At 33.0% G+C, this 14,847-nt stretch overlaps 1 protein-coding gene across 2 annotated transcripts; it reads left to right on the top strand.

The window, feature by feature from the left end:
• Nucleotides 1-10,073: 10,073 nt before the first annotated feature.
• On the top strand, nt 10,074-13,796 carry LOC102615754 (AAA-ATPase At3g50940-like). 2 transcript variants are annotated; one of them, XM_006466780.3, is made up of 3 exons: nt 10,074-11,232; nt 12,794-12,865; nt 13,050-13,796. In XM_006466780.3, exons 1-3 carry the CDS (start codon nt 10,261-10,263, stop codon nt 13,584-13,586), a joined length of 1,581 nt encoding a protein of 526 aa, XP_006466843.1. In that variant the 5' UTR covers nt 10,074-10,260; the 3' UTR covers nt 13,587-13,796. The 2 variants fall into 2 exon arrangements, with proteins under 2 accessions (XP_006466843.1, XP_006466844.1); XM_006466781.3 differs by having other exon boundaries at nt 10,077-11,232; nt 12,797-12,865.
• Nucleotides 13,797-14,847: the final 1,051 nt, after the last annotated feature.

Below are 14,847 nucleotides of genomic sequence, written 5' to 3'. Positions count from 1 at the left end.
TTAGCGGTAAAATATTATGATACAATACTTGTTGTAACTAGTTATTACTCCTAATAGCTTAGATGGAATAGTACCGACATATTGCACGAGCTAACGAAGCCGCGGAACGCAGGCCATTTACTAGGAACATTTGTAAAGTAGTAGCTGAGTTATATGGCTGCCACCTCCGCTTGTAGGAAGTTTTCCAATAACCCGTGCTTCTGAATAGTGAACAAACTACCCCAGGGCCGGGGAAAACAACCTCGTTAAGTTGGTTTGGGATAGCCAAAAAATAATAACCTTTATTAAAATTTTCAATCAATTGATCATACTGCAATAGAACCTTGATAAGTTAGTAATGTCAATTAAATAATAGTTTTTGTTAGTCCCAACTTGGGGCTAACATCATAAATTAATAATTCAATAGATTTATAAGATAATAATTTTTTTTAAGAAATCTTATTCTTCTATAAGACCCGCTTACTAAATAAATTAATAATTACTTAATTTAAAACTAAATTCACATGACATATCACTTGGCTTTCGGAAAATATGTTTTTAGTGTTGTCAGTGTAATTAGACAATAATTTAAAACTATGTTTTTACGATATTTGCCACCATATCTCTCATCGTAAATATGGAAAGATGAAAACCCTCTCGCTTCTATTGAAATTCTAACTTAAAATCTTATTTTTGCAATAATAAATCGAGAAAGGATGCCCGTACCGATAAAATTTGGCTGTGGGCTCATTTCTGTAACTAGGATTCCATATATTTAAATATAGATAAGGGTATTTGGTAAAAAAACCAACATTAACTTTCGGGGCATGTAAAATAAAAAATGTGTGTGTCCCTTAATACAACATCTGTTAATTGTCAACATATGTTAATTGTCTTATATTATTGATTAAAAAAATGTAACTAACATCTACCAAATTTAAAAGATGATTAATTACTTGAAAATTTTATTCAAACAAAAAAAAATGAATTATATAAGATGTTGGTAATACACACATATTGGATACATAAAATTGGTCAACCGAAAAAATAAATAAGTGGACCTGGTATAATAAATGAGACGCAAAAAATAATGTAGTTCAACATTTAACCTACATACACATGCAGAGAAAATAACTTTATTATTGAATAACCAATAAAGTGTTGGCTCCACTGGCAATAGAGTCCCTTTAAGTGATTTGACTAGATTTGCTCTCCAGTTCGAGTCGCAGAGAAGTCGCCTTTGTTGGAAGAATTTGTGCCTCCCGGTTCGAGCATGGGTTTTTAGTCTGGGTTGTAGTACGGGTTTAAAGGTGCCTCCCACAATTGATGCCCTCCCCATGATACCTCGTGATTAAGACAAAAAAAAAATTTATTATCGAATATTGATTATAATCAACTTTTTTTTATCACTACTCACTAATTATAGTCCTTTTGTGTATAAAAAACGCTCTATTTATTATACAATTTGGATAACCCAAATCCTAGATATCAACTTTTTCGATAACCTTTATCAACTAATTCAAAATTTTATCGGTAATCAATATTGATCTCAACATTTCTCTTTTTCAAACTCAAATTGAACTTGTGGATTCTTCTTATTTTAATGGGTGCAAATAAAACTTCGTGGGCCTAAATAAGACTCCCAAAGACTAGCCTTCTTTATCTCAATCAAATTTCTAGCAACTGGGCTCTAGCAGCTAGGATTATTTATTTTTTCTTCCTGTAGTTATGCTCTCCAGTAACTGGGCTCATTTGACTCATGCTCTCCAGCATGTGAGTTCATTTAATTTATTCAAGCTTCTAGCTACTGTACCGCAAGTAGTTGGACTCGTTTGATTGATTCAAGCTTCTATCTGCTTTACCGACCGGCAATCGAACTTGTTTGTATTATCTAACGTTAGCTACAGAGCTTTTAGCAACTAGACTTGTTTATCTTATATGAGCTTTCAACTACTGAGCTCTTCAATAATAAAACATATTTATTTTATTTTATTTTTTATCTACTATGCCCTCTAACAACCGAACTTATTTGAATTAATAAAGCTTCTAACTATTGAGCTCTTCAATAGTTAGATTTATTTATGTTAGTTAAGTTTTTAATTACTGAGCTCTTCAACAGTCGAGCTTATTTATCTTATCTAAGTTTCTAATTGTTGAGCTCTCCAATGGTAAAACATATTTGTCTTATTTTAATTTTTATCTGCTATATCCTCCAACAGCCGAACTTATTTGAATTAATAAAGCTTCTAACTATTGAGCTCTTCAACAATTAGAATTTTTTATGTTAGTTATGTTTTCAATTACTGAACTCTCCAGCAAATGAACGAGTCATTGGAATAAACGTAGGGCATAGCCATGGGAGAGTTGCCTTCCTTAAAAAAAAATAAAAATTCCTCAATCAATTGTCTGTATCGTGCGTGTCGCTGAACAGCTTCAGATAGGTGGTGGTGGGGGCGTCGGACGTGTTAACATGTTGATGAATGATGAATACAGAAGAGAGAGGAGGACCACTGATCCAAAATCAGGGCATCCATTGCTCGACACGTAATCACCTGAGATGACAAAAGTAGGTCATATAATATCCATGAAAAAGGCAGAACATTGACTGTTTCTCTGGTGCTTCCAACTTTTTCTTTGGATCCTTCAAGACAGCAATCACATGCTACATTTTCTTGTTCAGCACTGATTTTTTAACGCCATCATGATATATATATATATAAAGGAGTATTATTGATTATAAAATAACAATTCTATCTAGGAGCCCCCTACGTTACGTACATTCACACACAACAACAATACACATGATAAAATCCACTATTATTATTGTGTGTGGCGTATGTTACGTTAATTGTAATGTAGCATATAATTAACATGTTTTTGTTATGGTAGTGTTCAGTTGTGTGGCGTACCTTCTATCTATATTGTAATACTGTTGTTTTTGTTATGGTAGTGTTCAGTTGATGGCTAAATATACTTTTGGAAAATTTACAACCATTCACCTGTTTGTTTTGCCTTTTTCAAAAATACACAAACACTTCTTTTTTTTCAGCGCGTCACCTGAAGTTTACTTTTTATTGCATTCGTCTACTTCCATCTAATTTTCGTTAGTGAATTTAACGGAATGACCTTTTTACCCCTCAAAATTACAATTTAACTCAAAATAAATAGAAATTAGAGATAAATTGGATGGATTTAATTTTTTTTCAAAGGTGGATGCTAGAAATTGGAGGATTGTTGCTTGCTAAATTTAGAAAATTTGTATTTTTTTTTTGTCTTTCAAAAAAATAAATACAAATTTTCTAAATTTAGCAAGCAACAAACATTATTTTCCTCTAATTTCTAGCATCCACCTTTGAAAAAAATTAAATCCATCCAACTTCCATTTATTTTGGGTTAAATTATAATTTTGAGGGGTAAAAAGGTCATTTCGTTAACATTTCATTAAATCTACTAACGAAAATTAGACGGAAGTAGATGAATATAACAAAAAATAAACTTTAGGTGGTGCGCTGAAAAAAAAAATATTTGTGTATTTTTTTAAAAAATAAAATAAAAAATATTTATGCATTTAAAAAAAAACAAAACAAACAGATGGATGAGTATAAATTTTTCTATAATTTTTCTTCCTTGTTTTATTTACCAACCAACCAACCATTATCGATATGCAGAGTGCACTGACGATATTTTAAATATGATGACAAACATCTACATCAAGCTACAGTATGATGGTTGATTCACTTGATTGTAACAAAATGTTAGGTTTTAGTCAAATTTCATGGGATAAATCAACTAGTTGCGCGTGGACAACTACAAGAAACATATGATTCTGAGCAGTGCTTAAATAATCATTGAAGCCGCACGAATCCATAACCACTAAGTTGAGTTGACTCCCCTCGCCTCAACAATCAGATCGAAGTCCATTCGATGCTGGTCCCGTAGTAGCTGTTGTTGAAGTAGAAGGCAACGTTGCCTATTACTAAAGTGAAAACCAAAAAATGCAAATCCAGTGGCATTCATTACACAGGTGGTTGATTGGACTTACTTATTCGTAGGGATGGCAAAAATTTTCACGGAAACGGATATTTTCGGAGATTTTTTTCATTCGGGGAGGGTATGGGGATAATTTCATACCTAATTTTTTATTCGGAGAGGGGACGGAGAAATTTTTTTACCCAATTTTATTATTCGGGGAGGGGACGGGGATGAGGTGGAATCCCCATCTCATACCCACTTTCCCATTTTAATTTTTTAAAATTACTAGTAAATAAATTATAAAATTATAAATATTGGTAAAAATAAAAAATATCAAAATATTTATATTATTAAACTTTTAGGCCTAATTAACTAATTAAAGTTATAAATTTTTATTTAGGACATTAAAAAGACCGAGTAGATTCTAATAGCCAAACATTTTTTTAATTTTAATATTCTTTAAATATTTTAAATTTAATCTATTATTTATTTATTTTTAGATGTTATAATTGCCCACAACGAATCACAATTTTAATATCTAATCTAATCTAATCTAATATTTCCTTGTGATTTGCTTCAATTTAACTATTGTGTTATAAAGGGAATAGTTCACATTTATAAAGTGCCCACGCCACCATTGAAAAAGTTAATTTTGAATTTAAATTCGATTTTATTTGTAACAATTTTGTATTAGACTATTAATTTGTTCATGATAGTTTCTAAAAGAAGTTTGTATCCCTTGCATGTTGCGTTACTTACTAATTTAATGTATGTGACTTTGTAATAGATATTAATGTAAGATATATTTCAAACTTTACTTTTATTTGAATTTTTTATTTTAATATGATTAACTCAAAATCGAAAAAAAATGTATTAGTTATTCGGGGATCGGGGACCATCGGGGATCCCCTGTTATTATTCGGGGAGGGGATGGAGATTCTCTCAAGTAATTCTGACGGGGACGGAGAGGGGACGGGGACATACGCAAAATATCGGGGATGAGTACGGGGAGATTGGTCCCCTCCCCTCCCCTCCCCTCCCCATTGCCATCCCTACTTATTTGAAGGGCATAATTAATTTTAATTTTGCATTTTGATCCTTTAGGAGATCTACTACCATTTTTATGTTATGAATTTCTCGAGTTTCTTATGTATGCACGCGGCGTTATAGTTCTGTCAAAACTCAAATACTGGTTCAATTGCCCCTAGGTCTACTCTAAAAGGGGATTTGCTCTTACGTATACATGGATTTGGGAGACCTTTAAAAGAAGAAAATATGCGTATGTGATAAACTAGATGGTCCTGCTGCTGCTGGGACAATAAGCTGTTAAAAATAATAATAATAACAAAATCCATTTTTTTGGAAACAACATAATATCTATTTAGTCTATAATAAATAATTTACATATATAATAAAAACATATTAATTAATTTACCAATAATATTAATCTTCTTTTTTTTTTAAACAATATAGAATCTATTTAATCTACAATAATAAACTTACCAACAGCATTAATATATGAACAAATAATACTGTCAAAATTTTCATAACAATAAATTGTGATCTAGGATCCAAGTGTAAATAATAGAAGCTGCGTAGAAATCTGCTCTTTGATTTTTATTTATTTACTTGTTTATTATTCTCTTTCTTTTTATACCAAGTGAGACGTCATTCAGGTTTATGATGTTATATTGGCCGGATATAAATTTGAGGTGGTTCTTTTATTCAGCCATATCAAACTTACACTGGCTTAATCCTTTCAGTTATTTTTTTTTTCTAGGTCTGAAGCTTCTAATACTATCCAATAATTTATGAGTTATAAAAAAAATATTAGTGTATAAATTAGTGGAATCAAGTTTTATCAATCATATATGTATATAAAATCTTATTATGAATCATTATCTAATAAAAAAATCCCTTAAGTTATAATAATAAGAGGTAAATTATTAAAAATATAAGTGCATTTTTTTTTCTTATCTTTTAAAAAAAATTCTAACATTAATAAAATGTGAAAGTAGTTCGTTGGAACATAAGTAATCTTATTATATACTACATGACTACATCACGTACGTGTAAGTAAAATATTTCATTGTTCTTTTGTTATTGGGGGGGGGGGGGGGGGGGGGGGAGAGACAAATTTTACCAACCGAAAATTGAAGTCTGATTCTTACAGAGGTGCTGCTACTGTGGAGGTACTGAGGTGGTGACTAGTGAGTGGTCTTTTGGATTGCTATTAATAGAACCCGCAAATATGAATCCAGCAGCAGTTCATATTGCTTGATGCCAATTGCCAAAACGTGAGAAGACATCAATACGTCATCATTCATGTCTTTCTGAGTTTCCACGATATTTTCAGTCAGAACACGACTCTTATCTTGGCCCATTTATCAACTATTTTTCCCACGAATTTATAAACCTAATCTTTTTGAAAAAAAAATCAAACCTCATAATATATATACTTTTTGCACTAGGCATTAGCCACTCTACTCTCAGTTTGATGCCTCCAATTAGGGGTGTTCAGAATTCAATCCGATCCGCTCAATTCGTCTGATCCACTCAATCCGATCCGTGGATTGGTGGATTGGATATGGATTGAAAATTTAAAAATTCGCAGTCAATGGATTGGATATGGATTTACTTCTGTAAATCCGCAGAAATCCGTGAATCCGTAATATATATATATATATATATATAATTAAAAAATTATTATAAATTTAATTAAAAAAATTATAAATGTGACATTAGATAGTTACATAAGCACTATAACATATCGTATCCATTACTCAATAATAATATAAAATAAAAAATAATTAAATAATCAAATATACAAATATAACTTGTAAAAATTGTAAAACAAAATAAAAGTAAAGTCACACGCACTAGCAAAAGTAAAGTAATATAACGTTAAGTCACCAATAATTTGCAAAGTCACCTAAAAGCAAATTAGCATAACGCCAAGTCACCAACAATTTACAAACAAAAAACCCTAAGTTTCCCCGCCGTCACACACACTAGCAACACTCAATACTGGTTGGATACACTCGCAAGCCATCTTTTTTCCCAAGTCCATCGAGCCACTTCAAATTCACTGGTTCCAGCTGAACAATTTCACTAACACAACCTTTAAGATCGCCACCCGTACGGCTTCTCCTGGTTCCCATCGTAGATGGCTCCGTAATCACCACTTTTCAACAGGCGCAACAGCCCCGGTGAAGGATCAGACTGTATTTGGTTTCCGAAACTTCGCAATTTAAATTAATTGTAGCTTTATTTGAACAATTAATTTTGGTGTTATATTAATGTATTATTGTAACTTTATTTGAACAATTAAGCTTGGTGTGTTATATTTTGAAACTTTGAACGTATTATTGTAGCTTTATTTGAATAATTAGTCTCAATGTGTTATATTTTGAAACTTCAAATGTATTATTTTAGATTTATTTAAATAATTAATTTATTTAAAATTTATTCAATTTTAAATTTAATTGGTAGCAAAATTATTTTTATATTAGATTTTTTTTATTTCATTAGTTGAAGAGAACTAAAAATTTTTAATTCGAAAACTAATGTGCAAAATTGTGGATTGGATATGGATTGAGTCAAATCCACATCCGATCCGTAGACGTATGGATTAGATATGGATTGAGTCAAATCCGCATCCGATCCGCATATGTATGGATTGGATTTGGATTGGATTTTATCAATCCGTGGATTGGATTGGATTGAAAAATTATAATCCGCAAAATCATGGATTGGATATGGATTGATGTCCAATCCGTAAAATCTGATCCGCGAACACCCCTACCTCCAATGAACTCGTTTTAAATTTTGTTACTTTTTTTGAGTTTGCACAACGAGTGTTGTTTTTAATATGCAGGTTAAATCTCTTATATATAATACAAATAATATTTTTCTTTAAAATATGTTTACAAATAATTTAATTAAAAAAATTAATATTTTCGTGGGTAAAGAGCTCGAGCCCAATATTGATGCTTTGCTTTATTTGTTTTTATAGTTAATTTACACCTTACCTCAAATTAAATGCCTAATTTGGAGTTAAACACTTCGAGCTTTTTTATCCACCGCAAAAGAGAAACTAATTTGATTATCTTCTGTAATAAACATATATTTTTAACTTTGTACCCCACCACTTTCCACCATAAAGTAAACTATTCTTAAACCCTTAATTAACCCCTATTTCATTGGAAGAGGCAAAACCAAAAGGATTATTTTTCATAAATAAATATATAAAGGTGAGGTTCAATCTCATTATTACTAACAATTGACTTTTGGTCTGGTAGGAGAATTCTTGCACTTACAATATTGATGGTAAGGATTCAAGCTTCCATAAAAGTATTTATGGGGGTTATTTACAATCCTCCCTCAATTATCAAATAATTGAGTGGAATCAGTTTATCTTTCAAGAAATGTGAGTAGAGTTGACAACTCTCGAATATTTGAGAGGGTTTAAAGAATTTGGGCAGCGCTTTAGAGGAGTACATGCCACGAAGAAAGTCTCAATTGTAGAATCTGTTTGTAAATATTAATTGTAATACCTGATGTAATATTAGTAACAGTCTTGTATAACAGTATTAAAAAAAATATATCATTATTGCTTGGTGTAGACCTTAATGTAAGTATATTGAAGCAGATTAATGAGTCCTCGGATACATTAAAAAAAAAACGTGGCATGATGAAACACGAAATTATGAAAAGCATCCAATTTGCCAATACACCAACCCAAAGTGCCCATCAGAAACTAGAAGGTAAGATACTGTCTTGGTCCCTCGGGGTTTATTAAATACTCATGCCTGTATGTTATTCTAAATGCGTGGACAACTGTTGGACATTTAGTAACGTTACCATGGTATTATAAGCAGAAAAGTTAGTATTATATTTATATCACCTGCACTAATTCTGCTTTTGATTGTCAATTTATAAACAATATTATTGATCGGGAGTATAGTAGGGCCTTTTCCAATACCCTCAGGTCTAAAATCTAAAGCTTATATATTAATTTAATAAAGTTTTGTGTTGTGGTGTGATGCGTAGAGACACCAATAAAGGTGAGGTTCTGAGTAAGACAAACAGTTCTGTTTACTATACAATGCACCGGCAAAGTAACGAAGGCAAGTTTGGCAAAAAGAAAGTATAATTAATTATTAAAAACCACTATTATGGCACCTGCAGATGTCCTACAAATAATCTCATATGTCTTCCTAATTATTTGACAACGATAAAGTCATAAAAAAAATTAATTTGGAATTGATGTAAGTTACAGATAAAATAAACTAGTAAAATCTAAATGTTAAATAAAGTACTAGTAGGTAATTAAAATGCATAAAAAATTTCACTTCCTATTTGTAGTAACAAAATAATTTAGCTGCTTAATTATAGCTGCAATGAACAATCATAAGCAAGAAACATATGCTAATTAAGTAGTGCACATAAATTTGAGAAAATAAAAATTATACATACTTTCCCTGCCGTAATTAATTAGTATACATTAATTATTTTGGGTTAAAAAACCCTATTCTTTAATTGTGAGAGAACAGCACATGTGTTAGCCTGATAGTCCAGTACTCTTTTCCAGCCACAATTCCGAAATTTTATAATATATAAAAAATAATACAATTAACTAATATATGTACGATATATGTAATTAAATTTAATATAATCACTATTTAGATGATGTTTTTCAAATTAAATATATACATATAATAACATTACTTACTCATTATAAAACCGATACGTTACTTATAATATATTATAAAATTTCTCATTCAATACAATTACAGGCGTGGAACATACACACACACATACACACATACGAGAGGGATGAGCGGTTATTAAAGTACACAACCTTAGATAGAAATTAAAACAGTCAAGCAAACAAGACAACTCGAGAAGAGTATAGAGAAGAAGTGCTTTCACGATGACCAAAGTCTCTGTGCACTGGCTCCACTCCAATTGACTTTATGTGCTACAATTATTAATGGCACGATGGTTACTTTTTACATCAATTTCCTAAATTAGAACAAGAACAGTACCCTCTTCGACTTTGTATGCAAAGTTAAAGGAACTGATCGTCTTTTTGTCGATGGAGTGAATTCAGAACAAAATTAAAGCAAGGATTACTTTATTCGAATTTAGACTCACTGTAATAGGATTCCACTCATACACGTCTCTCTGTCCCTGAAGGCTCAGGCTCAAGGTGTGCTTATAAAACAGCACTCACCCTAGCTACCTTTCTTCACAAATCACAGTATCAAAGCAAAGTTAAGAGTAATTAGCAAAACTGTCTCAACAATGCTTTCAACGGAAAACATCCCTTCGGCTTCAACACTGTTTGCCACCTATGCCTCCATGACTGCTTCACTCATGCTGTTTCGGTCAATGGCAAACGATTTTTTACCCGAACCAGTTCGAAATTATGCTTGTTTTGCCTTCCGATATTTCTTCAAGCCTCGCTCAAAAGAATTGACGCTTGTGATCGAAGATTCTAATGGTATTGCCCGCAACCAAATTTTTGAGGCTGCTGAGGTTTACTTGAGCGCTAAGATCGGTCCCAGCATCGAAAGGCTCAAAATATGCAAAACTCCAAATGAAAAAGTCATCACAATCCGCCTGGAAAAGAACGAACAGATTATTGATTCTTTCCGAGGGGTACAGCTCAGATGGAGGTTTGCTCTTGTGGAGGCAGCCGACGGAAAGGGTAATTCCCATTCTATGAGGCCTGAGAAGCGACTATTTGAGCTTACATTTCACCAGACTCACAAAGACATGGTCTTGAACTCTTACCTGCCACATGTAATCGAGCTAGCAAAGGATATGAAAGATAAGACAAGGGTTTTGAAGATGTACACACTCCATAGGGTTCCAGATTATGATGCGATCCGGTGGGATTCGGTCAAACTTGAGCATCCAGCAACCTTTGACACTTTGGCCATGGAACCAGATCTTAAAGCTACTATCATGGAGGATCTCGATAGGTTTGTTAGGAGGAAGGAGTTTTACAAGAGAGTTGGCAGAGCATGGAAACGTGGGTACTTGCTGTACGGACCTCCAGGCACTGGCAAATCAAGCTTGGTTGCAGCCATGGCCAACTATCTCAAGTTTGATGTCTTTGATTTGCAGCTCGGAAATGTTACCCGTGACTCCGATCTAAGGACTCTCCTGCTCAGTACTGGGAATAGATCAATCCTTGTCATCGAAGACATTGATTGCAGTGTCGACTTGCCTGATCGCCGAAATGGAAATGAAAATAATGCTGATGCTCAGGTTATATTACTCTTGCTAACTATATCTAATATTTTTCCTCATTATTTGACATTATGAATGCCATCAATAATTTTTTTTTTCTTTGTTCATGTGATAATCTACTTAAACAGTTTAAATATCTTTCTTGTTAGAAAGAATATGATGCCCTGGAAATATTCTCTTTTATTATGCACGTCCCCCTAACTTCTGCTGTTCTTGATGCTTTTTTAATTTTCAATAAATTAGCTCGAACAATCTCAAGGTTTTTCTAAAGAATAAATTTAAAAAAATTAACATTTGTTTTAGTCAAAATAAAGAGGACTGCTGTGACAAATAGTTAAAACCTCACAACAAAAATACATTCAAATTGATGTTACCCAAAATGATGTCGAGTATATTTTTGATGAACTTTTTATAAAACTTTAGTTTCCTGATGAAACAGCTTCTTGATTGCCTTTTTACTCCAATTTTTTTTTTTCTTTTCTACGTTTGCTTTGCTTTTGTTGTGCTTTAGAATATTCAATTTGCGGTTACAAATCAGCTTCAACTTATTTGAGATTTTGCGAATCCTAAGTTCGGTTATGTATCTTCACACACACACACACACACACACACATATGTACAAAAGGAAGCTCGGTCACTTAATTATATTATTAGTTATTTAATAAAGCAAGGCCTGGGTATTATCCTCATTTTGCACCTACAAATGAGCTTCAACTTAGTGAATCGTCAGCGTACTAAGGCAACATCTGGCCCAATAGACCCCCCACACTTGTAGTGCTACAGAAAATCCTAATGACACATCGCAGATTACATTCCACATGCCACGTTATGTAGGGATCATTTGCTTGGAATTTAACTGTATATAAGAAATCCTTTTCTAGTTGATCTTTTCTTATTAGCCTACAATTCAGTTACACTGTTGGGTAATTATAATTTAGCAGTCCCTGCAACCACTTGGAAGTTAAACGCCTAAAGCTAGCCCCCATCCCCGCGACGTAGTAAAAGTTCTTATTAACTTATAATAAATCTTACGTACCACTGTTTTTATAAAAGTTTAAACACTTGTGAGAAATGTTCTCCAATGTTGTCAAAAGTCAATTGGCTACTCGTCGTTGGGCCCTTGGCCCAGTGGTTACGAGGGCAGCGGTTCAAGCCCCCACAAAACTTTTATAGGGGCTAAATATCAAATATTTATAAGTTCTTCTCTTTTATGAAATGTGAGTGGTGTATGATATTTTTTATTTGTGAGGGTTATTTGTCTATTGGGCATGTATTTTATAAAATTTAATTTAATAATATAAGTCTTAGTTATGTATATCTAATTATAAATATCAGTGTAATATCTACTATATTATAATTATAAATATCTGTACAATACAAAAATATGATGAGTAGCTAATATTTTTTTTTAAAAAAAAAGTCAATTGGCTACTCAACCTTATTAGATTTGTGTTATGTCCGTCGGGAGAAAAAAAAAAGAAAAAAAGAAGGCTAGTTCCCGTACTTGTTATGTTTCAAAAGCAAAAAAAGTATTTTTGATATTTGATTTCTTTGTTAGACTGACACCCTAGACTTCTAGCAGTCCAAGGCCGCGGGCGCAGCTGTCCGCAAAAACAAGACCGACTTCGCTGGCGGAAAGGGACAGCATATGGTGCGTTTTAACATCAACTTTTTATTTTTTTATTTGAACATGCAATAAGACAATACTGTCTTTTGCTTCACATTATAATCATCCATCACGCATGTATATAAATAACTTATAATTAACTTATTAATTATTATCCTGGTTCGGCCGGGTACAGTATAATTATTAACACGTGTTAGATGATGATCAGTTGACATTGTCGGGGCTGCTGAACTTCATTGATGGACTATGGTCCAGTTGTGGTGACGAGAGGATTATCGTATTCACGACCAACCACAAGGAGAGGCTGGATCCTGCTTTGCTGCGTCCAGGACGCATGGACATGCACATTCACATGTCATATTGCGGCCCTTATGGGTTCAGGCTGTTAGCTGCTAATTACTTGGGCATTACCGATGGTGAGCACAAGCTTGTGGCGGAGATTGAAACGTTACTAAAGACCATCAGCATAACTCCTGCTCAAGTCGCGGAACAGTTTATGAAGAGCGAAGATGCTGATGTCGCGCTTGCAGCACTTATCAAACTCCTCAAAGCGAAGGAGCGCAATGGCAGTGGCGATGTTGATGGAGATGAAGACGAGATCAATTTGGACGAAGTCGCTATCCTCGAATCCAAAAAGCTCAAGACTGAGGATCAAACTCAGGACAAGGGTAAAGAGACTGCCGCTGGCCCCATCCGCAGGAGAAGGAAGAGATCCTCAGGCAGAATCAGGAAGTCTAAAAACTGAAAACTGAATACCCTGCTGCTAATTAATTTGAAATCGTTAGAGTACTCGTACTAATTTATGCTGTACTGAAATGCTTCAATTAATTACGTTAGCATCAGACTATTGATTAAGTATTCATGGCGTTTTTTCAAATTAAGTATTATAATGTTAGTAGGTAATCGGATGTGATCTTAATTACTGCTACGAATGAATAAAGTTATCTTCTATATATGATCTACCGATTTCACGACCTTGACTCTACATGACTCGAAATATATATATTGTTGATGCCGAAATTCGGTCGAGCTTATGATAGTGACTAGGTTGTCTCGTGAACACTTGAATTTGTTTTTATAACGAACTGCTCACTGCTATTTTGATGGGATTGGAATTGTCACCTTACTTCGTTATTACCTGCAACAACAGAAAACTATCAAGGGAGCTTCCGGTAAAAACCTTCCGACGATCAAACCAGTAATCAAATTTCCTTAGAAGAAGCTATTGTCACTCTTCTCTTGATGTTATATATATTGGTTGCTCGATTTCTTCCCATCTTTGTTTTATTATCATCAAGGGCACAAATTTTGTGGACTCTTCATGTTTTCATCTAATCCCTCAACAGTTGTACATGCAATTAACATCTCCTAATTAAGTGGGCTCTGACTCTGGCCTCCAGTGATCATGAATCATGCATGATATTAGTGGCATCTAACTAAGGCCAAGAAGTTAATGGATCAATATGCTTCTTTGTTTACAAAGGATTACTCTTTCCATTGGTAAAATACGCTTTTGTCAAGTTGTACGGCCACTTTTTTTTACAAAAAAAAAAAAAAATATAGCACTGATATTTAAATTATAAAATAAAATATAATAAAATATTGGTAAAAAACAGCTGTAAATCAGGCCTGATATACTCATAAAATTACTAGCACAATAAATCAAGTCTAATCTAACGTTGTTTTTTTAACATTTTGTCTCCAATTTATTCCGTCTTATTGCTATGTAGCCAGTTGTTTGATGCTGAAGAAATCTTTAGAGCCAGTCATATACCCACAATCTGACAATCATGACACTAGACGACTTGTACTGTTGTAATTTTTTTTTTTTTTTTTGACTTTCTGTTGTAAAAATATTTTAAAAAAGAAAAAGAAAAGATAGAATGGCTCGTCTGATGTCCATGAGAGATGTTTGTTATTTTCAATTCCGAGAAGACAACTCTCTCATAAAAAGATGTTAATTTGATTAAGTATTAAAAACTGAGAATATCAATTGCCCTCAACAT

The sequence above is a fragment of the Citrus sinensis genome, chromosome 7 (genome assembly GCF_022201045.2).
Source record: "Citrus sinensis cultivar Valencia sweet orange chromosome 7, DVS_A1.0, whole genome shotgun sequence".
Taxonomy (NCBI): domain Eukaryota; kingdom Viridiplantae; phylum Streptophyta; class Magnoliopsida; order Sapindales; family Rutaceae; genus Citrus; species Citrus sinensis.
This window is presented reverse-complemented; position numbering and strand designations above follow the sequence as displayed.